General features: G+C 44.8%; 2 protein-coding genes across 9 annotated transcripts in view; one reads left to right on the top strand and one right to left on the bottom strand.

Annotated features, from left to right (window-relative positions):
* Window positions 1-15,648, bottom strand: TEKT1 (tektin 1). Of its 6 annotated transcripts, XM_075904916.1 has the most exons (9): window positions 15,526-15,619; window positions 12,643-12,726; window positions 10,488-10,733; window positions 9,212-9,377; window positions 7,874-8,002; window positions 7,202-7,345; window positions 6,318-6,540; window positions 4,560-4,756; window positions 1-1,500 (listed from the first exon to the last, which is right to left on the bottom strand). In XM_075904916.1, exons 3-9 carry the CDS (start codon window positions 10,675-10,677, stop codon window positions 1,341-1,343), a joined length of 1,209 nt encoding a protein of 402 aa, XP_075761031.1. In that variant the 5' UTR covers window positions 10,678-10,733; window positions 12,643-12,726; window positions 15,526-15,619; the 3' UTR covers window positions 1-1,340. The 6 variants fall into 6 exon arrangements, with proteins under 6 accessions (XP_075761031.1, XP_075761033.1, XP_014424071.1 ...); XM_075904918.1 differs by lacking the exon at window positions 12,643-12,726 and having other exon boundaries at window positions 15,526-15,648; XM_014568585.3 differs by lacking the exons at window positions 12,643-12,726; window positions 15,526-15,619 and adding an exon at window positions 11,616-11,768.
* LOC102462635 (tricarboxylate transport protein, mitochondrial) overlaps window positions 15,349-24,074 on the top strand; it is a 22,665-nt gene continuing 13,939 nt past the window's right edge. Inside the window, exons 1-8 of one of the 3 annotated variants that reach the window (XM_075904920.1) lie at window positions 15,351-15,547; window positions 18,543-18,650; window positions 19,324-19,423; window positions 21,486-21,624; window positions 22,001-22,085; window positions 22,334-22,438; window positions 22,688-22,800; window positions 23,433-23,506. In XM_075904920.1, coding sequence (XP_075761035.1) covers window positions 15,457-15,547; window positions 18,543-18,650; window positions 19,324-19,423; window positions 21,486-21,624; window positions 22,001-22,085; window positions 22,334-22,438; window positions 22,688-22,800; window positions 23,433-23,506 — 815 coding nt within the window. In that variant the 5' untranslated portion in view covers window positions 15,351-15,456. Of the gene's footprint in view, window positions 15,548-16,033; window positions 16,910-18,542; window positions 18,651-19,323; window positions 19,424-21,485; window positions 21,625-22,000; window positions 22,086-22,333; window positions 22,439-22,687; window positions 22,801-23,432; window positions 23,507-24,074 lie in introns of those variants that run through there. The other 2 variants (XM_014568587.3, XM_075904921.1) reach the window with 2 other exon arrangements.

A 24,074-nucleotide genomic window follows, 5' to 3' on the forward strand; every position in this document is an offset into this window, starting at 1 on the left:
TCTCATGTAATGCTTTTAATGAGTAGCGCTCAGTGTGCTTTACAGAGATCTTTATCCTCATTTTAGAGACGGGGAAACTGAGGTACAGAGCAGGGATGGGACTAACCCCAGGTCAGCCAGTATGCCACTGACAGCACTAGAAATAGAAGTGTGGTTTGCGGAGTCCTAGTCCAGTGCTCTATCCAACAGGTAACACTGCTTCTACCAGCAATTCTTACATTTGGTTGAAGTACATTCGATGGACCAGGGACCTCACCACCCGTGGCCCTACCTAACACTGCTGCTAGCTTCCTGTCTCTTAAACATAACTACAGGTTACACGTATCAGAGGGGTAGCCGTATAAGGTGCCACAGGACTCCTCGTCGCTTTACAGGTTACACCTCCCTTAACCAGGACTCTCTGGTCTGGCAACATATGTAGCCCGGAAGGACCACGGATGTTCTTGGACGAGAGTGCCCCGGGGCAGGAGGGCCAGCAGCTGGGAGTCCTGAGGGCTGGTAGTAGTGGGGCTGGAGCCATAGCAGCCCAATCAGCAGTGGGACCAGTGCATCCCAGCAGAAGATGCCTGGCCAGGGCCACTATAGCCCTATAGAGGCTGCGTGCCACCTGGTAGCGGGGCTGAGGGTCAGGGCTACAGGTCATTTGGGCAGTGTGGGCCCAGGGCCACAGCAACCGAGCAGGAAAAGCCTGGTCAGGACTGTGGCAGCCCGGCATCAGAACCAGGGCCGCAGTAGCAGGGCCCGAGCCACCTGATGCCTGGAAACGGGGCTAGGGCCACAGCAGCCCAGCAGGCAGCAAGGCCAGAGTGGGGCAGAGGCAGGGGACCATCAGCAGCCCATTTGGGAAGTAATGAGCTGGTGGCAGAGGCTGCATGCTGAGGGGCCGAGGCAAAGGACCTCCCCGGTCCAGCAAATTCCTTTCTCCAGGTCCCGTCAGGTCCTGAGGGTGCTGGACCAGGGAGGTCCAACTTATAGTGAATTTTTGTAGGCGTTTCCATACTAGCTTATGTAATTCAAAAGACTGTCAATGAAAAACAGTGGAACTGACAGCACCCAAGATACACTAAGTGACTAGAAGGAAGGAATTGTTCGTGTTGTTCCATAACTTTACTGTCTACTAGAAAGCATACAATAGCTCTGGGGACAAGCAGTTGGGCGGAGGCATTTAGGTCTGTTTTAATTGATTCACATACCTAGGCTAGATTGTGCTCTGGGTCACACTAGTGTGAACAAAGAGTCGTTACGTTAATGTTCAGTGAAGTTACTCAGGCATTGCCCTGGTGTATGTCCATGCAGAATCTGGTCCAACGTGGGGGAATGTTCTCTTCCACACCCGGGCTTCAGAAATTGTTAATGGAAATAGACTCCCTCATCTGCATGCACAACACTTCATCGATGTACAGTGTGTTCTCCTTGACCTGGATCTCCTCCTCTAGTGAAAGCTGTCGCCGGCTCAGACTTTTCAGCTCCACCTCAGCTTGTGCCAACGTGTCCTTTAGTCTAGGGGGGAAAACACAGAGAAACATTAGCTTTGACTACAAGCACCTTCTTGCATCACTTCCTCACAATGTAAAACCCAGGGGATGGGATGTGCGGGGAGGAAATCTCTGTGTTTCCTCACATCGTTCCACTGGGGGGAGGGGAGCATGCCTGCAAAACAGATGCCTCCATATCCTGCAGGTCTCGTGGCCTCCTACATGGAGGTCCTTTGGCTCCAAGTGTTTGGCCTTCTATGTCCCCTTTTGTTCTCCAGCAATACAGCTCTTTCAGAGTCACACTATCCAGGACTTTTCCTGGCCATGGTTGCCCTGGAGCCCTTCCCCTCTTCTTCTTTAAAAGGGGTCTCAAATGGCAAAATAATATAGTTCCTAGTTCCATTACTTTCTCCTCTGCTGGGTACAGGGGGATGCCACAAAACCCCCAACTCCCATAACAACCCTGCCTCTGACCTGCCAGCTCTTCCTTCCTTCATCCCCCCCCAAACAGATTGTCACATCAGCAGAAGGCTCTCCACAGAGCCTACGAGACAACTCCACACAAGTGGCTGAGCCCCTCTTCCATGTGGGAAAGAAAAAGTCTGTAGGCTAAGGGTCCCTTCCTCATCAGATCCAAGAAGTGCCATGTCCCTCTCTTTGTATCACGCTCCAATAGTTGTTTTCAAGCAGATACAGGTGGAAAATGATATAATTAAAGGACCACAAAACAATTAAAACAAAATATTTTTTTCTTGACAATAACATCAAAGCCATGGCTGGATGCCCCAGGCATCCAGTCTTTTCAAACTAAACTAATAATTAGAGCTAATGGGGGTAAAACTGTTGTTTCATTCCCCAAGGAGTAAGGGACATTTCAGAATAGTGTGTTATTTCGAAATTTAAAGCTGTGTAAACAGTGCCAAATTGCAAAATAAGCTATTTCAAAATTGATTTGAAATAAGCTTATTTTGACTTATGGTAGATGCACCCTCAGGGAAAACAACATGAACAAAGGGTGTCTACACAGCTTAGCTGTGTACAGGCTACTCTGCCCAAGCTAGTTTGAATCCAGGTAACACAAGTAATGACAGCCATGAAACAAAATACAGGACTATGTAGCACTTTAAAGACTAACAAGATGGTTTATAAGATGATGAGCTTTCGTGGGCCAGACCCACTTCCTCAGATCAAATAGTGGAAGAAAATAGTCACAACCATATATACCAAAGGATACAATTAAAAAAAAAAGTGAACACATATGAAAAGGACAAATCACATTTCAGAACAGAAGGGGGATGCGGGGTGGGCGGAGGGAGGAAGGTAAATGTCTGTGAGCTAATGGTATTAGAGGTGATAATTGGGGAAGCTATCTTTGTAATGGGTAAGTTAGTTAGTGTCTTTGTTGAGACCGACACGTAGAGTGTCGAATTTTAGCATGAATGACAGTTCAGAGGATTCCCTTTCAAGTGCAGATTTAAAAGGCTTCTGGAGCAGGATGCAGGTAATTAAGTCATTGAGACAGTGTCCTTTCTGGTTGAAATGGCAAGAAACTGTTTTTTCTTTGTGATCCTGTCTAATATCTGTTTTGTGGGCATTGATCCTTAGAGCAGATGCGCTAATCCCACTGACAGAGACCAGAAACTTCAGGATCTCTACCAAGCATTTATAAACCTCAACTACCCACCCGGAGAAATAAAAAAGCAAATTGAAAGAGCCAAATGAATACCTAGAAACCATCTACTTCAAGACAGACCCAAGAAAACCAACAATAGAACACCACTTGTCATCACCTACAGCCCCCAACTTAAACCTGTCCAACACATTATCAATAAACTGCAGCCTATACTGGAACAGGATACTAAACTCCAAGAGGCTCTGGGAGACAGACCCATAGTCTCCTATAGACAACCATCTAACCTCAAGATGATTCTTACCAACAACCACAAGACATACCACACTAATACCAACCCTGGTACCTTCCCTTGCAACAAACCCCGTTGCCAGCTTTGTCCACATATTCACTCTGCTGATACCATTATTGGGCCTAACCAAGTGAGTTTTAAGATCAAGAATACATATTCCTGCGCATCCAGAAATATAATTTATGCTATCATGTGCCAAAAGTGTCCGTCTACTATGTACATTGGACAAACGTCTCAGACACTTCGCCAAAGGATCAATGCCCACAAAACAGATATTAGACAGGATCACAAAGAAAAAACAGTTTCTTGCCATTTCAACCAGAAAGGACACTGTCTCAACCACTTAATTACCTGCATCCTGCTCCAGAAGCCTTTTAAATCTGCACTTGAAAGGGAATCCTCTGAACTGTCATTCATGCTAAAATTCGACACTCTACATGTCGGTCTCAACAAAGACACTAACTATCTTACCCATTACAAAGATAGCTTCCCCAATTATCACCTCTAATACCATTAGCTCACAGATATTTACCTTCCTTCCTCCCCCCTCCCCCGCATCCCCGTTCTGTTCTGAAATGTGATTTGTCCTTTTCATATGTGTTCACTTTTTTTTTTAATTGTATCCTTTGGTATATATGGTTGTGACAATTTTCTTCCACTATTTGATCTGAGGAAGTGGGTCTGGCCCACGAAAGCTCATCATCTAATACACCATCTTGTTAGTCTTTAAAGTGCTACATAGTCCTGTATTTTGTTTCAGCTACACCAGACTAACACGGCTACATTTCTATTACTATTCGACAGCCATGAAGAGAGAATGGCCCAAGTTTCAGAACAGACTAGTGTAGAATTTCCCAATTTTATTTGGCCACGGAACCCTAAGGGTTGCCTTAAAAAAAAAATCCACCACTTTTTGTCGAGAAAACACTGCAATTGTTACCCTCACTAGCTGGACTCAAATGAGCTCATACAGACTAGGCACTGCATAGTTTTGAAGACATTTCCTTCGAAAGGGTTCTGGTATCCCACAACTTCATATAGAGAAAAAAAGATCTATAGCTTAATGAAAGCACATGTGGTATCTGTGTGCAAACATGTCTGTCTGTGTATGTGTGTGTATTTATTACTTCTTTGGCAGGTTCTATTTGTGCAGTGACCTTACCTCTGAATATTGGTTGTGATCTCCTGAACCTCGCTGATCAGCCTGTACTGCACCATATCATGACACAGCTCCACATTGGGACGATGGGTCCGCGTCTCCAAGCGTGTCTGAGCCACCTTGGCGGGGCCTTCTTTATCGATGATAGCTTTCTTTAAGGCCGCAATGTTCTTCTCCTGGGCTGTAATCTCATCCATCACCTTCGTAAATCAACACAGAGCAGGTGCTGCACAAGACCACCTGAAAACTTGAGAGCCTCTTTACTAATGATACTTTGCCATTCTAAGGCATTACTTCACTGACGGATCTCAAAGTACAGGGGCAAGTGAGTGTTATATCATCCCCGTTTTACTGATGGGATAATTGCAGCACAGTGGGGAGGGAAGGATAAAGGCCAAGATTTTCAACAGTGGTCTCTAGCACTCAGTTTTTGGGTGTCCAATTCGAGATCCTTAGGGCCTGATTTTCAAAGGTACTAAGCTTTGACAATTCAAGCTGAAATCCTTTTGAGCTGTGGGCACCTGTAGAGTAGAGCACTTCTAAAATGATGGGGTGAAATCCTGGCACCACTGAAGTCAGTCAGAAAACTCTTGTTGATTCAGTGAGTCAGGACTTCTCTCCAGTAGTCTTAGGTTGAGGACCCAAACATTGAAGACTCCAAAATTAGAGGCTACTATTGAAAAATTTGGCCTAAATTAAGTGGTCCACGGTCACATAGCAAGCAAGGGGTAGAGATGGGAACAGACTCCAGGTCATCTGAGTCCCAGGTCCAGACACTGCCACTATTAGACTATAGTTACCTCTGAACATCCGTGTGACGGAGCAGGTCGGCCCCCACCCCGGGGAGGCGAGCCCGCCCTGCACTAAACCAGCGGTCGGCCTGACCTTCTTCAGGGCGACTCGAGACCCGGGGGCGACATGTGGCGTGTGCTCAGCCGCCGCCGCCCAGCTGAGCAGCGGCGCCGGGAATCCCCTGTTGACCGGGAGCTGGCAAAGGGGGAAGGAGGAGGAGCCAGTGTACGTGGCGTGGGACGTCATCACGTCCGGATGCCGTCGCGGGCATTTTAAAAAGCCGGCTGACTCCAGCGAGGGAGGAGGAAGGTGGAGAGCAGTGGGAGGGAGCGAAGCGGGGTGAGCAGCAGAGGGTTCGGACACCCGGAGACGAACCGGAGGCTGGGAGAGACGGAGCGGGGACACCGGGATTAGGGCAGGGTGACCAGCGGGAGGAGATAGGAAGTAGCCCAGGGCAGGGCAAGGAGCCGGCGCGCTGGTGAGTTGCGGGCCAGCACCCCCCCCCCAGCAGGGCAGGACGAACTGATCCTGACCCTAGGGCCCTGGGCTGGGGTCTGGGAGAAAGGGAGGGCCCGGGCCCCCCTTTCTCCCCTCCCGACTACGGGGGATTGAAATCGCAACTGTCTCAGCGCTGCAGAGATGGCGGGGAACACTGAGGGATGGACGGAGGTGGAGGGGCGCCACCCCGTTACAATCCGCTATCTAATATGTAGCACTATGTGGCCATCAAAAGCCTCTAAGCTTTCCTGTGCTTTGTGGCACATGCCGGCATAAGTATTGGCACCACTGGAAATGGAAAAGTGAATGGCATGTTAGCTATGCAAATGAAAAAAGCGCTGGGCTTTGTCCAGCTTAAAACTGCAAAGTTAGAATTCTTAAGGCACAATAGCTCAATTGAATCAATGGATCTGGCAGATGTCCCTTTCCTATTTCCTCCTAAATGTCTGCTGACTGTCCTCTAGTACTTACCTTAGCGAGATGCATCTCTAGTTTGTTCTTTGCATCTTTTGTCTCCTTCACCCTATTCTTAAAAGCAATGTTCACCGTCTCGCACTGCTTGCGCATGTCACCTGCCGTCTGGGATAAGATTCGGTCAATCAAGGCCCTGAGCGCCAAAGAGTTGTTCCTCTGCTTGTCAGCCTTTTCAACATTTGCATTCGAGAAATCTACCCAGTCTTCAGGGCTCACTGACCTATAATAAAATAAACAAGGTCTCTTTATGTATCTTCAGCCCTCTTTGTGCATTCATAAATGTGCATAATGACAGCAGTTCTCTATGAATACAAAAGAAGCAGTATTATTATTGTTTATTATTACATTTATTACTATTAAGCATCATTATAATTATAATCATTTGCCACAACCAGCGTTAGGCTCCACTGTGCAAACACATAGAAAAAGGGAAACAGAAGAAGCAACTTGCCAATGTCATACAGCAGATTAAAAAAAGAGCTGGAAACTGAACTGAGATCTCTCGAATTTTACTCCAGTTGCCAAGCTATTGGACCATGCTGTGCAGTTATTAAAATGTGGAACTGGAAGTTATATTAGTAAATTCATTGTGGGTTTCCACGTTGGAAACTGGGTATGGAGTTTTGTTTTCATAAACAATTAACATCAGAACCATTCAACAAAACTACAGACCATTAGGAACTTCATCATTACTATTGATTTTATATGAAAGGCACTCAGATACTATAGTCATGGGCAGCAGTACAGATCTGAGAGAGAGAGAAAGAGAGAGAGAGAACCTTATTTTAAATGAGAGGGTATTTTAGACCTTGTATTACAGGCACAATTTATATCATATCTCTATTACTATAAGTTGTGAAGCTAGGGAAATAACCACTTACTTTCCTTCAACTTTCACTACATTTCTAGCATATCTTATATCAGCTGTATTGTTTGTCAAACTGGAACAATAGTTATCGATTGTCAAGGCAGCGAACTTGTCTTTCAGATCCATTTCCAGATTGTATTTAGCCGAACGGTTTAGCCTCAGGGGAAAAACAATTAGACTCTATTAATCTGAAACCTAACAAAATAATTATCTCCTTCTCTTTTTAATGGAGGTAAAGCGTCATTAAAGGGCCAAATTCTGCCCTCCACTGGCACTCAGAAATCCCACTGACATCCACGCCGACTGATGATAGGATCAGATAAATAGGCAATACTGTGTTACAAGTTGTAAAAAACTAAGGCACACAGCAGCAGCTGCCACCGAAGTCAATGGAAAAACTCCCGCTGGCTTCAATGGTTTATGAGACCAAGACAGAGGCCCTGGGAATCAACAGGGCTATACCATCCCATGAGTGTCTAAACAAAACTCTCCACTGAAATCAGTGTTGCTAATAATTGAATGGCATGGTGTAGGTCTAGGAAATACTAACGCCTGCAGCTCCCCTGATTTCAGCAGCTGCTTAGCACTGCTGTGGATCTGACGCTACCTATCCAACCATATTCTCCAGAAGCATTCTCCAATCTGAACTATCTGGTGGTTTGCTCTTCTGTTGACTCCTTGATACCTAATTTGCTCATTGGTTTGTTCCAGTGTGCGCTCCAGTAAAGCCATAACCCCCTGGAGCACTTCAACTTCCTTTATCAGTTCCCGTTCCACTTCGTCATGGACCAAATCAATCCCAACTCGCCTCTGCCTAAGAAAAAGAGAAGGGAGTCATTACTCTGTGTCAGCCATTTGAGTATTGCAGCTACAGAGACTCAAAGCCCTTGCCCTTGCTATAAGTGATTGGAAATAGCCACCTTTCTACTCCTTAGGACTTGATTCGCCTCTGGTTTACATTAGTATAAATCAGGAGTGACTCTGTGGAAGGCAACCAAGAAGACAATCAAGCCCTTCATTCGCAGGGTCAGGAATAATGCTGCTTTTCTCTTTGCTAGCTTATTTTACAAAAAGTTTTTAAAAGATGAATAAAGCGAGGATTTCTGCTCAGAACACATGCCAAATGGCTTGGGCCTGCAGCTTTTCCTCACTCATTTAGATGCAATGAAAGAAAAAGAACTGGACTCAGTGACTTCTTTATTTTGCTTTCATATATGGATCATGCTCCTTACACACTTATTTATGCAGGGCCTCATCCTGAAAGGTACTGAGCAGCCTTAATTCCCATTGAAGCTGTTGAGAGCTGTGGCTACTGAACATTGGTGGGGATCCATCAGGACCTGAGCGCAGAGGGCAGTCCTCCATGCCTGCAATCAAAGTCCTAGAATCTAGTTTCATCCACTTTACACTCTGAAACTTGATGACCCTCTTAATTGTCACCATCCTTCCATAAGAGAAAGGCTGCAGTGCACCCAAAACCTATTAGCACTGCTCTCTCCACTCAGCCAACAGGGATGCTCTTGGATTTCCCTTATTTTCCTAACAAAGGCTGGAAAGCACTGTATCCACAGCACTCTCAAACTCCCGCTGGCCTGGAGTCACATGGGAGACTGAGGCTGGGAATTCAACCCAGATCTCCCCTACAGGAGCACAGGATACAAAGCACTTCTTTCTCTGTGTGTGTCTCTCTCTCTCATGCAGAGACTAAATCTGCGAAGTGCAGACCACCTGCAAATCAGCTGATTCTGGCTGAGAATTCCAAGGAGAGCAAAATCCACAAATCCCATTGGTTGTCAATGAGAGCTCAGCACCTGCCTCCCATAGATTCCTTTTAGAAACTCCCTCTTTAGCAGGGCCTGCTGGGGCTTTGCAGTTTGCAGGATTGGGGCTTACATATCAAACTTCACAAACACAAACATATAATTTATCCGGAACAGGGCTTTTGGTTTTTTTAACAGCTTACTCATTAATTTTTTTACCCTGCTCCCCTTAATTATTGTTGTTGTTTTGCTATTACCCTTACCTGTTCAAGAGACACTCTTGAGCAATGAATAGCGGCTCTTTACAGCTTTCCAATGCCTTCTCTAGCCTTGTCTTAAAAGCCAACAGCGCTTCTGTCTCATTAACAACCTGCTCTAGTTTGTCATCTAATTCTTGCTTCCAGAATTTTATTTCATCAAGTCTCTGTTCTGTGGAATGTAGAGAGATTGAACATTGATTATAAATAAAGCCAGGCATATACTAGAACAGTTGTCCCCAATGTGGTGCCCGTGGGTGCCATGGGGCCCGCCGGGCCATTTATGTGTGCCCGCGGAGCAATCTGGGCTGGCACCACCCCCAGGCACGTGGCCCATGAGCGGCCCCGCCCCCGTACGTGCGGCACGTGAGCGGCCCTGCCCCCAGGTGCCCGGCAGCCCCAGAACGTTGGGGACCACTGTACTAGAATCTTACGGACCAGCTCTAGCCATGGGTAGAAAAGGACTCAAGCAACAAAAGCAATGTGTACGTAGCTCTATATGCTAATGTACTGCAATGGTTTTGCTAAAGCACTGCACTGTGAGAACCAGTTGATGTAGATTCAATTTCTGTCCCTGCCACAGACTTACTGGGTGACCGTGGGCAAATTCCTTGATTTCTCTGTGCCTTAGCTTTTTATTTGTGAAATGGAGGAGAGAATAATGATACTTCCTTTGTCTTATCTTATCAGACTGTAAGCTTTTTTTGAAAACTGCCTCTTGCTACATCTATGTACAACTCTGGTCCCACTGAGTGCTTCTAGGTACAACTGTACTAAAAATAATAATGTTTTCAAAAGGCCAGATGGTAACTGGCCTTTGCAGAGATACATGGGTAAGAAAGAGGATTCTCAAGAGAAAATCATAACTACAGTATGTTCACCTTACCTCCGGCACCCTGAGGCACAATCTCTCTCTCAACTCCCCACAGAACATGGTGGAGCAACACCATTCCCAGGTGAGTCAATGTAATGCGTTTACACAGTCTGAGCCAAGATACGCTTTTTTCCCCATTACTCAGTCTAGGCTCTTGCCTTAACAATGCCTTAGTAAATATTATACCAGGGCTAAATTTGTCTCCCTACATCTAACAGATACCTGAAACTGTTTAGTTATTAAACTATAAACTCTATCACAAAGTATTTTTAAAAGGATTTGGAAATGCATTCCCATTTTTCTAAGGGAAGGCAAAATAAGCCATTAAAACATGTCACTATTTAATATTTCCTACTTTTGTGAGTCTCCCTTAATCATTCCAATAAAATAACAAAACCACATGATCACCTATTTTCTTGTTAACATCACTTTGGGTTTTCTGAGTTGTTTTTTCAATTTCATCCACCAGCCTCTGGCTCTCAGCTACGAGTCGCTCTGACCTGGATCTCTGGCTCTCCGCACTGGAATACTGTGTCTTGTTTGCAATATGCCACTCTGGGGGAAGGAACTTGGGAGGAGCTTGCAACAGTTTGGCCATTTTCTTTTCGAAAAATCCTAATGTAAAGGAACAGCTTAGCTCTTAGGATGGAGAACCTGGAAACAGGATAGTATTGTATCAGGTTATTGGGGCACAAAAATCTACCTTTAGGTTGGAGAGGATAGGTTGGAAACTGGTTAAGTAGTAGCTCCTGAGAGAAGTAAGTAAAAACTTCATGTGGAACAACCTTCACATCAGCTTGGAGGATGATGAGGGAGAGGGAATGCACTTGCAGCCAAACCACACAAAGCAAGATCTTGGCTCAAGAATTTGGGGATGAAATGAAGGGAGAGATGGGGTTTGTGAGGCAGGGAGGAGTAGGGAAAGAAACTGAAAAGGAACATGGAAGATGGTGAGAGAGAACATAGGGAAAGCAAGCAAGCAAGAAAACATGGGGAAAGGAGAACAAAATTACTCAAGGGATAAATAGAGAAAATAAAAAGGAGAGAGACAAAATCAAATAAAGTTTCTTGAAAAGAAAAAAGAGCTGTAGGACTAGGGGTACAGCTGAGATGAAACAAACATTGTAAAAAAAATTAAACAGAAATATTAGAGTAAGGGAAATCAGACCCTGAAAAAGATAGAGGAGAAAATACACCGAGATGCTCAAGGGAAAGAAAAAAATGGAAGGACAGAAGAAAACGAAAACAAAGATCAAACAAACTGTTGTTACTTATGTAAATGGTGATAGCAAGAGGTCATGATAAACATGACATTGGTACAATACATACACATCTTATAATACACCCTTGTGCTGATGTGATTTTGTGCTTCCATCCTAGTATTTCCCCAATAATACCTCCCTCCCTTCAAATCCACCCCTTCCACTTCTCCCCAACACATACAGACATAAATAAATCAGTCTCTGCCATCAAACCCACCCACACCAATTCGTCCCCTCAAACCACGCACATACTTTTGCTGATCTGGTTACTGGCCTGACTGTTGCTTATGGCAAAACCTGGCCAAGTTCCAAGATCTTGGCTCCCTTAAACAGAAGATTCACTCCAGATTGTGATTTCAGGTTCAGCCACTGTAGCAGTAAAGCATGTTTTTCCCTGAGACTCAAAATTCCAGGAGCAGACTCAGAATCAGTCTGGAGTATACACAAACCTGTTCCTATGGGAACAAGACAACAGGTCACCTTGGCAACAGAGGCGGGGTTCTAGAAGAGGCACATGGCTGAAGAATAAGACTTTAGTCAGTGCTTTCCCTTCCAGTACATGAGCATCTATCTATCTTGCAAAGACTTAAATCACTTATATGTATTCTTACAATTAATTATGTTAGGGTGCCTAACACCTGGGATAAACAGCTTTATTATTTTAAATCTAGTTAATTAACTAAATGAATTATCATCTACCTTGTATTGAAACCTAGTTACAAGAGCTTTAAATGACTGTCTAAATTGTTACCAATTAAATACTTCGAACAATATTTTGTTTTTAAACAGGCAGTTATATTTTTTTTCTTTTGGGGGACAAAAGGAGAACAAAGGGCCAGAGAAAAGAGGGAGATGAACTGAAAAAGGGATTACTCCAGATACTATGGAGATCAGTGCTCTGTAAATACCAGATAGCTATCAATTACTGGAAAGAAGGATCTGGTATTGAAGAAATGGAAAGAAGGGAGAAGATAGGACAGGAAAGAGAGATGCGGCACTTGGAAGGAGAAAGATGGAGCTGAGAGTGTCAAAAACTGGAAAAATATGTCTCAGCATCCTGAAAGTTGGACTGTACACACACATCTAACTCCGTATGTCCCAGATTGTAAAGTCCACCCCAAAATATTTTGGTGTAACCCAGTAGCATCCTATTATCTTTCTTTTAGTTCTGGAACATTTGCTCTGATGTAGCAGCACCTACACCTGTTCCTCAGAGGTAAGGGCACTCAGTACTGTGCAGGATTACACCCTGATTTCTTTTCTATTATGTGAAGCCAGCAAGAATGGATAAATCTCTTTACCTGAAATAAGAATGCTGCATTTTTCTTGTAGCCTTCATCCTTATACTGTGTTAGTGCCATCAACTGGAGCAGGGAAGCAGAAAGCTTTGAATTCAAGTCCAACAGGAAATACTCTCAAAATATGTTATTGTAAAACAGTTACACAAATCTTGTTCATTGATTTATGTATCTAAAACTGTCTCTTTATTTTTAAAGCATCACAGTGAGCCCTTAAGGAAATGAGGGATGTTAGCGAGTTAAAAGCCAGTTCCCCCCAGCACCGTCTCCATAGTGCTCTATCAGAGGCAGCGGTGGGGGAGAAATAGGAGAGGGTGCTGCGAAGAAGTCTCTCCAGTGGGCTGAGGTTCGCCATGGGAAGAGGCTGCTCCAGCAGCAGCCCTTGTCCATGGAGATCCCAGCAGGGAGATAGGCTCCTCTGACAGACAGGGGTGCTGCTTCCAAGCAGCCCCTGTTTGTAGCAGACAGGGCTGGCCACTGCAAACGGGCTGCTGGACTCAGGAAGAGCCTGGACCAAGCAGTCCTGGCTCGTGCTGGTCTGGGACGCTGCTCAGCGGAGAGGTTCTGCAAAGCAGTCCTTATCAACTAATCTGTAGCCAATACAAATTGTATTGACTACATGATTACCCAGATAACCGCAATTTAACATCCTTAGAAGAAACATTGTTACATAATTTTATCCCTTAAGTAAGATTATGGTTAATACACGTTTAGTTAAATTTACTGTGGATGAAGAGAATTTTTAAAAGTTAAAATCAGAATAATTTTGTTCTTAAGTAAAACAACGTTTAAGCATCTCATGCTAATCCAAGAGAACCAGAAAAAGAAACTGAGCAAGGGAGGTACAGCCGTGCTGGAAGAGTTGCCCAGGAGATGGAGGAGATGCCCAGGGTGGGCACTGGCTTCTATATACTCTGATTTGAAGCCACTGCAGCCTCTGGTAAATCCCTGCAGTTCAGCAGATATCTTCTTCATATCTGCAGACTAGATATGAATTTTGTATCTGCACACCACTCAGGAGGTCATCTAATCCATCTCCTCATACTGAGGCTGCATTGCCTGTACCTCATCGTGCCTGACTAGAGTTTGTCTAATTCAGTGGTTTTCAAATTGTGGGTTGGGAAGCAACACAGTTTTCCAGGTGATTAATCAGCCCTGCCCAGTCAGAGGCTCAAGGACCTATGCATGAAGCTGACTGACTGGGCAGGGCTGATTAATCACCTGAGAAGGTGTGCTGCCAGAGGGAACACTGGTCCAGACTCCAGTGCATTGGGTCTGCTTTTTAATGCTGCCAAGGCCAGCATTAGACCAGGAACAGTGATGCTCAGGATAGTGGGGCTTGGGTTCTGCTGCCCATTCCAGGATCATGTAGTAACTTCCCTGTTGTCAGAAGGGGCCTGTGGTGCAAGGAAGTTTGAGAACTGCCTAGTCTTGCCTGTTCTTAAAATTGCCAAGGACTGGGGAATTCCGCATCCCAGGATTTACCTGGCTTGATTATTAGCCTTTCCCTCCATCTAACCTAGATCTCCCTTGCTGCACATTAAGCCCATTGTTTCTTGCCTTATGAGGCATTAATGTAGTGTACATACGGGACCTTCTCAAGGAGGAAAACTCCTCACCAGCTCTGCCCTTTGCTCCTCCCCTGAGCAACCCTGCCCTGGGAAATACAGGGGTACTGGTGCAGCAGTCTTCTCCACCCGCATCCATGACTGTGTCTAGACTGGCCAGTTTTTCCAGAAAATCAGCCTCTTTTCCGTTAAAAGCATTTCCGGAAAATCATGCCAATCTAGACGCAGCCCATGGGTGGCTGTAGCTGAAGCAGCCCTGTCCCCTGCTCACTCCCACTGTGCCTCATTTCCCTATGGCAGCTGGAAGCAAAGCTCCTGGGTCTGAAGCTCTCTGCTTCCTGTCACCACTGAGAGCAGAGACCTGGGAAGTGGTGGGACAAGGTTGCCAGTCAGCTCTGGCTCCTGCTACTATATTGTGAGGGCAGCCCCTGCCACCAACCGTGTAAGAGAGGGGTAGGGAACCTCCTTTGGGTTGGGTGCCATTGACCCACAGAAAAAAATCAGTCAGGGGCTCCACCCATCTGGGAAGCAAAAAAACCCCAAACAGATCCTCCCTGACTGTCCCTAGACTGAGAAGCACAAAGCCACTCCCCACATATTTCCCCTCTCTCTCTCTCACACACACCCCCACACACCTCCTCCCCAACCCTAGGGAGGCCCTTTTGCTCACCCCTGCCCTAGGGAGGCCCAGCCTAGTAGATTTCTGTGCTCCAGCCTCTGGTGGGTCAGCAGAGGGGTTGAAGTGGGGCTCCCCCATGCTTGGGGAGGGGGGAGTCCTGAGCCTCAGGAGCCAGACCCAGGGGAGCCAGAGGCCATATGCACCCCCAGGCCTTAGGTTCCCCACCCTGTGTAATCCCCCGGGCCCTCCCGTCTATAGGCTGCTGGGGGCAGCTGCCACTGAGGACGCCCTAAGCGTGATGCCGCCCATGGACAAGAGGCTCTGCACGCGCATCCCTTTATGCGGCCCTGGCCCTGGCTCCGTTCCTTGCAATGCACCGAGCCTTGCAGGCTGCCTCCCCGCTGCAGTATCGCCCCGCCCCCACTCGCCTCACCCACAGCCAACCAATCCCAGAGCCGCACGATCCCCGCAGCCAATCAGCCGTTCCCGGGGTGTGCCCGCCCTTCCTAGCCGCGCCACTCATCCATATTCATAAAGGCTCATGAATATGCAGGCCAGGTGGGTCGCGAGAGCCGGGCCACGCTGGCGGGCAGAAGAGCGGCGCGGGAGGACGCGGACAGAGCCTCCTCCATGGCGGTTCCTCGGGGCCCGGCGGCTGCCGCAGCCAGCGCAGAAGGCGGGCAGGCCAAGCTCACCCACCCGGGGAAGGCGATCCTGGCCGGTAAGGAGCCCGGCGCGTGAGGCGGGAACGGCCGCGGTGGGCGGGGCAGCGCGCGCTGCTGTGAGGGGGCGCTGGTCCGTGAGGGGCGCGAGGGCGGGGCCAGTCTCCCGGGGCCTGTTGGGGGCGGGGCATGTCGGGCTCTAGGGGGCGGGGTCAGTACGACTGGGGGCGGGGCTGGACTGGGGCGGGGGGGACCAGGCTCAGTGGGGCTGTGGGTGTGAGGAGGGGGAAGTGGGGCTGGTGGAGGGGGTCAGGTTCTGTGGGGCTGGGGTGAGGGAGGGAGGCCTGTTGAGGGTCTCAGAGGGGCTGGGCGAGTGAGGGGCTGATGGGGATTGGTCTGATTGGGGCTGGTGGAGGAAGGCGGGGCTTGTCATTGGGGTGGGAAGGTTTGGTGTCTGGGGCTGGGGAAGGCAGGACCTGTTAGGGGTAGAGGCCTTGGTATTACTGGGGCTGGAGGAGGGGTGGAGAGCAGGGCCTATTGGGGTGGGAAGGGTGAAGCGGAGGCGATTTGGTTGGAAGGTGAAAGGGGATGTTTGCAGGATCATGAGAGCTATAATTTACAGCCATTGAGAGTGCAGTTGCTATTGCCCCACCTTCCTTGCTGCTCTAGCCTCACCCCAAAGACAGTAGTGCTGATCTGGTTGCTCAGTCCCACTACTTTTGTGTTCATTTCCTTTAATGACACAGGGTGATCATCCCTTAAGTAGGAATGTAAATAACCGTTTAAATAGTTACATTATTAAAATGTTGGCCAGGACCTGCCGGCCCCCCTTAGGTGCAGCCTTGCCTGATGCCCCCATGTGGCTGGCTGGACTCAGACAGGGTTGCTCCACTGTTGGGAGGTTGGCTGTCCAGCCAGTTACTCTATGAGCATTAAGCTTTCTGGAATGCTTACAGATTAACTCTTCAATCTTGTACATCCTGACTCTCAAAGGATGGGGCGTGATCACATGGAAAGGGCTATGCTCTGTTGAGAGGTTTTTAGGGTGAGACGTGGGTTTCCTTCATTTTCCTCTCAGCAAGAAATTACCTACCAGTATGTAGTGCTAAAGGCCAGATGTTCAAATACGCTCATTTAGGGACCAAAGTAAATGCTGCATTCTCCACTGCCTTGTGCTCTGTTTAATGTCTTATGCATATTCAGAGTGCGTGTAAAATTGTACTGTTTTGTTTTTAGTAGAGTTTTTACAACTGTTTTGCACTGGGATAAATGATTACAAAGGTACAGAGTAGTGAAGAATAAAGAAAATTGATTTACAGTTCTATCACATAGGGTTGCTTTGAAAGCTGTAAACATTGAAACTGCATTGAAATATAATGACTTGGAGGGGTTTCTGGATGGATGAAATGTGGGTAAAAATGGTAAGTCAAAATCATGATTGATGGCTTGAAAAGCATGGCTAGCATGTGTGCAATAGAGGGCCTGGAGCCTGATATTTCTTATGTTAAAATCAACTGGAATCCTGCCTTGTGAAACCAGGTTTACCTGTGCCGATCAAGAAAGGCTTCTTTGTCGGCGCGGCGCGTCCAGACTGCCCCGATCTGCCGACAAACAGCTGATTGGCAGAGCGGGGCAGCCATTTAAATTTAAATGAAGCCGCGATTATTTTAATCACGGCTTCATTTCCCTCTTCCGATCTGGCTAATCTACATGCCTCCGTCGACGGAGGCATGTAGTCTAGACACACCCTAAAACATTGGGCTGGATTTTCACAAATGCTGAGTACCAATGTTCTCTCTAACTTTTCCCACCTGAGTGTGGAATAAATTTTATGTGCAGATGTGCCCCACCAGTAGAAATGTTTGCTGTGGGTGCTCTGCTAATAAGCTAGACAGCATTTGAATCTATCCTGGGTGGCTGCCCAAGCGCTCAGCTTATAGGGTATACTGCTGAGTATCCACTATTCCAGCTAAGGTCTAAAGTGAAAATCATCTGATCCAACTCCCACTAAAATCAAAAAGTATGGCCATTCAACTTGTATGATATTTCTGTTGATTTTTATATGATATTTATTAGACTAATAATCTGTGTGTGTGTGTGTGTGTGTGTGAGCTGAGTGTTAAAGTTGCATCACCATCTGTGTGATTTCTGTAGTTAATATTTTTACCTTTTTGATGTGTAACGAGATCTATTCTTGAAGGCCAGGTCTACACTGGTGGAGAAAAATCGAGGCAAGATGTGCAACTCCAGTTACATGAATTATATAGCTGGTGGTGACGTACATTGCATCAATTTTCTGGGGTAGGCCCAGAGTGGGAGGTCGACAGGAGAAACTCTATCAATTTCTGTTACTTTGACACCCTCAGCATTTGATTTAGTGGGCCCTTTCCAGACCCACTAAATCAAACACTGGAAGATTGACCTCCAGTGCTTCAATCTTCCCAGAAGTTAGATGTGCCCTAAATATACAGCTGCTCCCCAAGTTTTGAACAGTCGAGTTATGACTCTTCATACTTACGACCAAAGCTTCCATGGAGCGGTCGTAAAGGCAGTCCCCGAGTTATGAACGCGACCCGCGCTTATGAACAGCGCGGTCACGTGTAACTCAATCGGGTCCGAGTTATGAATGGATCGAATTATGGCCAAGTGTTTGGTCTGTAACTCGGGGAGAGGCTGTACTTAACTTTTACTGTAATTAACCAGTTTTTTTAGTTTTCTGATTGTTGATGAATTGCATGTGTAATTTAGGAATTATTTCTCATTGTCTCAGTGGAGTTTTTTGATCCTCTCCCCTTTGATCTTTGTCTCCTTGGTTTATGATAGTCACTGGCTCAGCCAGTGATTTTTTTTTTTTCTTTTTTTCTTTTTCTGGGTGTCTTCTGGTTTTGGAAATGTTGCTGCTGTGTTGTGGTATTTGTTGCGTTGTTGCCAAAACTGTTACTAAGATAATTTGCAGTGGTGTTGTATTGGCATAGTACAGTATGGCACAACTTATTTATGGCTTATTTTTTGTTATAAATCTGCATAATATTTCTCTCTCTCTGTTCTGTGCAGGTGGCATTGCCGGAGGTATTGAAATCTGTATCACCTTTCCCACAGAATATGTAAAAACACAGTTGCAATTGGATGAAAGAGCAAATCCCCCTCGATATAAAAGCATTGGTAAGAGGATAACTCACATGTGTGCATCTAAAATTTCATACAAAGTTTCTACTAGGGATGTTAAATTTAAATTAATCTAATAGTCAATGGGATTTCTATTGACTCTTTGATTAGTTGAGAAGGGCACCATGCTTTTGAGCACTCTGTGGCGCCTCAGCCTTTGAAATGTCCAAGAGCCCCAGAAGGGCTCTTGGACATTTCAAAGAAAGCACCTCAGGGAGTGCGGGGCCAGCTCAGGAATCTCCTGCTGGTCCCGTGCTCCCTGCAGGGCTTCTGCCAGCCAGGGCTCTTGCACATTTGAGAAGAATTATTGAAGCAGAACCTGCTTGAGTGGAGACTGCTTCAGTCTCTGCTTGTGCCATTTGCTGCTGTGCCTCTACATCCCGTGCCCCTTTTTGGAGATGGTGCTGAAGGGAACTGGCTTTTAAGCTAGCTCCCCCCAGCGCGCGCGCTCTCTCTCACACGTTCACTTTGCTGCCCTTCTCTGATAGAGGCTGCAAGCGGGGGTGGGGGAGTGACTAATTGCCTCACTAGTTGACTGTCCGATAAGATTATACTTATTGGATAGTTAACTAGTTGCTTACATCCCTAGTTTCTAGTAGCCTAGCAGGCAAAGATCTGATTCATTCATAAAGTAAAAGTTGATTATTAAGACTTAGAAATTGTCTTGCAGGTCACTGTGTGAGGCTAACCATTCAGGATCATGGTGTCAAGGGTCTGTACAGGGGCCTAAGTTCTTTGTTGTATGGCTCTATTCCAAAATCTGCTGTCAGGTAAAGTGATCTTTAAATGAGTATTCGTAAATATGATAGTTTTATAGCATGCTTTTTCATCCATTGATTTCAAAGTGCTGAATGAGACTGTTTTTTGTTTTATCTTATTTGCAACTAGGACATTTACCCAGCATTGCTTGGGCCCTTAAATAGGGGCTCAGGGATGCATATGTGGGGAGTGCAGGATTTAAGGAAGGGGACTGAGGAGGGGCTCTGGGCAGGGGACTGTGTGCATAGGAGGGGCTTGCTCTTCTCCTTCCCATCTCTGTCAGGGAGCGAGAGCAAAGTGCACAGCTTATCTGCCCCTTCTCATCCAGAATGAGGAATACAGCAAACTGCATTTTTCTCAAGCTCCCTGTTGAAGGGGAACAGCCAGCAATGTCCCTGTGCGAATTGGGTGGGTGAGATGGAGGGGAGCTTCACCCCCCCTACACCTTCCCTAAAGGGCAGTTGGGGGGATGGGGAATGGTGGGAGGCTTGGAGCTGGGGCATTCCTGGATTGGGGGAGACCACACTCCCATCCAGCCCCTTTCACCTTCCTGGTGATTTGTCTCTTTTTCTGTATAGTTTTAGGAGATGCTATTCCATTCCAGGCACATATCATCTTGATAGAACCAAACCCTTGCATTGCTTTAAGTTTTGATACGAGGAATCTGTATACCAAATTGGGTGGTCCTTGCTCTTACCACTTAGGAGTAGTTCTTGAACAAACAGATGGACAAACTCAAATAGTAGACTATCATTTGCCACCTCCCAATTTCTAAAAAGGCTCAGTACAGTTCTCTCGAGTTCCATCTGTATTTTATTGGCCTTGCAATATCTTCTTAACTGTCATAAGTCTTGCAAAATAATGTTTTGTATTGAAACTTTATGCAGACTCGTAGGCCTGGTGACCATCTGAAATAAAGACATAACTTCAGTTTGACTGTTAAGATAGTTTAAAGAGGAAGAAAGGGATCCATTTTATAATGAAGACACAAGTTGGGATCAAAGTGTTTTAAATAGAGTAGTAGATAATGGAAATTTAACATCAGAAGGCTATTCCTAGTATGCACTGGATCAGACATTCCAGGATCAGATAATAATCACTGCAAAATGTCAACTTTATTATCTTATTGGCTGCTGCCGGTAAAATTAAGGACATTTTTACTCTTTAAGCATGTAATGTGTTCTTTCATTCTGTATTTCTGTCTTCTTTTTCTGCATTTCTTAGCTGGTGCTTTACTGAACTTTACCATTTGGAAATGCTACTGTTATGATAGCAGTAGCACACAGTTTCCTTTTGACTTGTTTGTCATAGTTATTACTTCAGTAATATCAAGGGAAACACACCAAATCACACAGGGTAAGATTGTCATTCTCCCTCCTTGGTTGTGTAAGGTGTCCCCTTCGGTCCCCTGTGTGGGTTACCTTTATTGTAAGTAGCAGTGTGGGCTTGGCAGTGCTTTGTCTCCTATAGGCAAGAAGAAGTAGGGTGGGGTGGGGAGTGGGAGTTGCCTTGGTGCGCTCTCTTTTCAATGTTGGACCTATTAAAAAGGGGACTATAATCTGTGGTGGGTATAGAGCTGGTGTAGATTCCTCCTCTTTTTTCCTCACTCCCTCTCCCACAGTAAGGAGGGAGCTTGTGGCTCTGAGCAGGACTGTCTATTCTTTTTCTGGGGCAGCATAATTGTTCATTGCCCTTCACTCAGGGTGTATGGCAAAATCACAATCTCACCCATAACTTGAATTCATTTCAGCAGTACAAACATTGGATAGGGGAGAAGAATGGCACATTTAATTTAGCAATTTTATTCCTGATTGGCAAAGATTTATATTCATAATATTCCTTTTGGTTAAAGGACTGAAGGAGATGTTTTAATCTTGGTGAGCTGAGGGGGTATTGGATACCAGTCCTCATTAATGTTCAATTAATAGTCCATAACTAAGGACCGTTACTTCTTTTGGAAAAGAGAGAGGATGGAACAGTGGGCTGGATGCTTCTGACGTAATTCAGAATGCTTCCTGTCTGCATTTGGACAAATCTGTGGTGGAGAAAATGAAATGCTTATATTCCCTGCAGGTTTGGAATGTTTGAGTTTCTCAGCAATTACGCAAAGGATTCACGTGGGAAACTAGACAACAAAAGGAGTTTACTCTGTGGCCTTGGAGCTGGTGTTGCAGAAGCTGTCGTAGTAGTCTGTCCAATGGAAACTATAAAAGTAGGCAGACAGTTAATATTCTAATACTATTACATCTACTATTACATCTACTTATTGGAAACATCTTCTGGTTAGCTAAACAAGTCTCTCACTGAGTTTTCTAATTTTGTTTTTTAAAGGGACTGACCACAGTTTAGTTTGTGCTATTATGTGTTCTGAGACAACTAGACCAGAGTATTATCACCTTACTGTGCAAACATACGTAGTTATGAAATGTTTAAAAGGCAGGAGAGAGATTTTTTTTTTCCCCTATAAATTGTAAGGTTGATAGTTTTGTAGAACCTGACAAAAGAGCCCCAGTTCATATTAAATGACTAGAAAAAAATAATTGGTAGGCAATATTGTGCTTAAAGGTTTGTTTTTTAAATTGTTACAGGTGAAGTTCATTCATGATCAGTCCTCTTTAAATCCAAAGTACAAAGGATTTTTCCATGGTGTCAGAGAGATTGTTCGGGAACAAGGTATAATCATGTAGCAAAAACTGTTATGATTCTTATCTCAGCATAACTTAATGGGGAACCATAAACATACTTTGTTCAATTTGAGCTAAGTTATATAATATACATGTATCGAGGGGAGGATACAGTTGGTTCTAATGAATGATCTTGACTTTTAGTAGACAGGCAGGTTAATTTTGGCTGTCTAATTTTCACTCTCGTTTAATTACATAATTTTCATTTTATATATACATTTTTAAATCTGTTTACAGGTTTACGTGGAACATATCAGGGCCTGACAGCTACTGTCCTCAAACAAGGATCAAACCAGGCTATCCGTTTCTTTGTGATGACTTCCCTTCGAAATTGGTATCTAGGTAAAATGAGTCAGTCAGGCAGTTTAATTGTATTAGATGTACACAAATTTTATCCAATAATGTTTTTTTAAACTCGCTTACATGGCAATGATAGAAACGTTTGATCCATACTTCCCACTGTTTTGTTGGCCGCTTATTTGAATATGAGAATATATTCTAAATTAAGAACTAAATTATTTCTAAAAACATTAGTATTTGTGGAGATATGTGGTCTAATTTATTTATAATTATTTATATGTGCTTAATCAGGTGATTCCCACAGAAAGATGAATCCGTTTATTACAGCGGCATTTGGTGCTACTGCAGGTGCGGCCAGTGTCTTTGGCAATACTCCGTTAGATGTAATCAAAACCAGGATGCAGGTAAAAATCACTCTAGAAATTAATCTTGAAATGAACTGGCTCTATCAGAACTCTAACTCGGATCAGCGCTGGTCTTTCATTTAAGAAGACAATAAGAATCTTATATGCTTGTCTCTTACATTTACGCTTTTTATTTGGATTAGTACAATTTTTGAGGATTATTATTACAATAGAATCAAGGAGCCCTAATTGTGGAACAGTACCGCATTGTGCTAAGCATTGAACAAAAACCGAGGGGGGGAACTTCACTTAACCTAAAAGTTTACATTTGACTTCAGCTCTAGCATAGCACTGTGGATAATGGTTGTTTCAGGTACCAGGTATCACAACTACCCTACTCCATGCTTTGTGAAGACTTGTTTGGAAATTAAGCTTGTAAAACATCACAAACCATTTGTAAAGGAAACGTGTATAAATGATGGTATATCATTGGATTTGTCTTCAAAAATAAGAACTAAGCATGAAAGTTTCAAAATTTGTGTCGGGGGAATTTTTTTCAGTTAAAGTTTGGGATTCTTACTGAGGTGCAGGTAGATGTTCCAAAATCCATTTTTTTAAATTACAGTTCAGGTAATTTGCTAAAAGCTGAGATCTCTAATCACTCAACTCACTTCATTTGTTTTGCATTTCAGGGTCTGGAAGCCCATAAATATAAAAATACACTAGATTGTGCCTATCAGATCCTCAAAAATGAGGGCCCATTAGCGTAAGTGGATTCAGCTATTACCTATATATGTGGGATATTATAGCTGCAATATTTGAGTGAAACTATTGACTTTCATCTTTTGGTGGGTGTAACACTTTTTAGCCCAGCCTGCAACTCCTTGCTAGAGTGGCACTTATCGATATTATCTTAGTACTGTTTTTGTTGTCGTCTTTATGGATTCATTTTTAGTGTAGTCTAGAACTAGCACATGTCATTTACAACTACTGTTCCTTACCTTCCACTACCCCAAGTGACCTTTTGTTCGTCTGTCTAACATGCAGACTGGTCACAGAGGAAAAGGTGGAAGCATATTGGATAACTTTCACTCCTTTCCAATTGGTCTTCTATAAGAGCTGTTGCACGTTTGCCATTAGATGGGACTGATATAACAGGTTTTTTTCTTCACCAATTTAAGTATCTGATATAGTCAATTACTGTAAGCAACTCATTTTAAGACTTGTTAGAAACTATTTGCGAAACTGTAAAAGTTCAACTTGCTGTTTCAATTGACTTTATGAAATTTCAAATTGTCTTACTTTTTATTCCAAATGCCAAAAATATTTTCTTC

This window comes from Pelodiscus sinensis, chromosome 21, assembly GCF_049634645.1.
Source record: "Pelodiscus sinensis isolate JC-2024 chromosome 21, ASM4963464v1, whole genome shotgun sequence".
NCBI lineage: Eukaryota > Metazoa > Chordata > Testudines > Trionychidae > Pelodiscus > Pelodiscus sinensis.

Bases quoted from the DNA above. Each gene is read 5' to 3' on its own strand.
- TEKT1 (XM_075904918.1), bottom strand. From the start codon at position 10,677: ATGGCCAAACTGTTGCAAGCTCCTCCCAAGTTCCTTCCCCCAGAGTGG. The intron at 6,541-7,201 runs GTAAGTGGTTAT...ATTTTATTATAG, and splicing joins GTAGTGAAAGTTGAAGGAAA to GTCAGTGAGCCCTGAAGACT. The intron at 4,757-6,317 runs GTAAGTACTAGA...TGATTTACGAAG, and splicing joins TAGAGATGCATCTCGCTAAG to GTGATGGATGAGATTACAGC.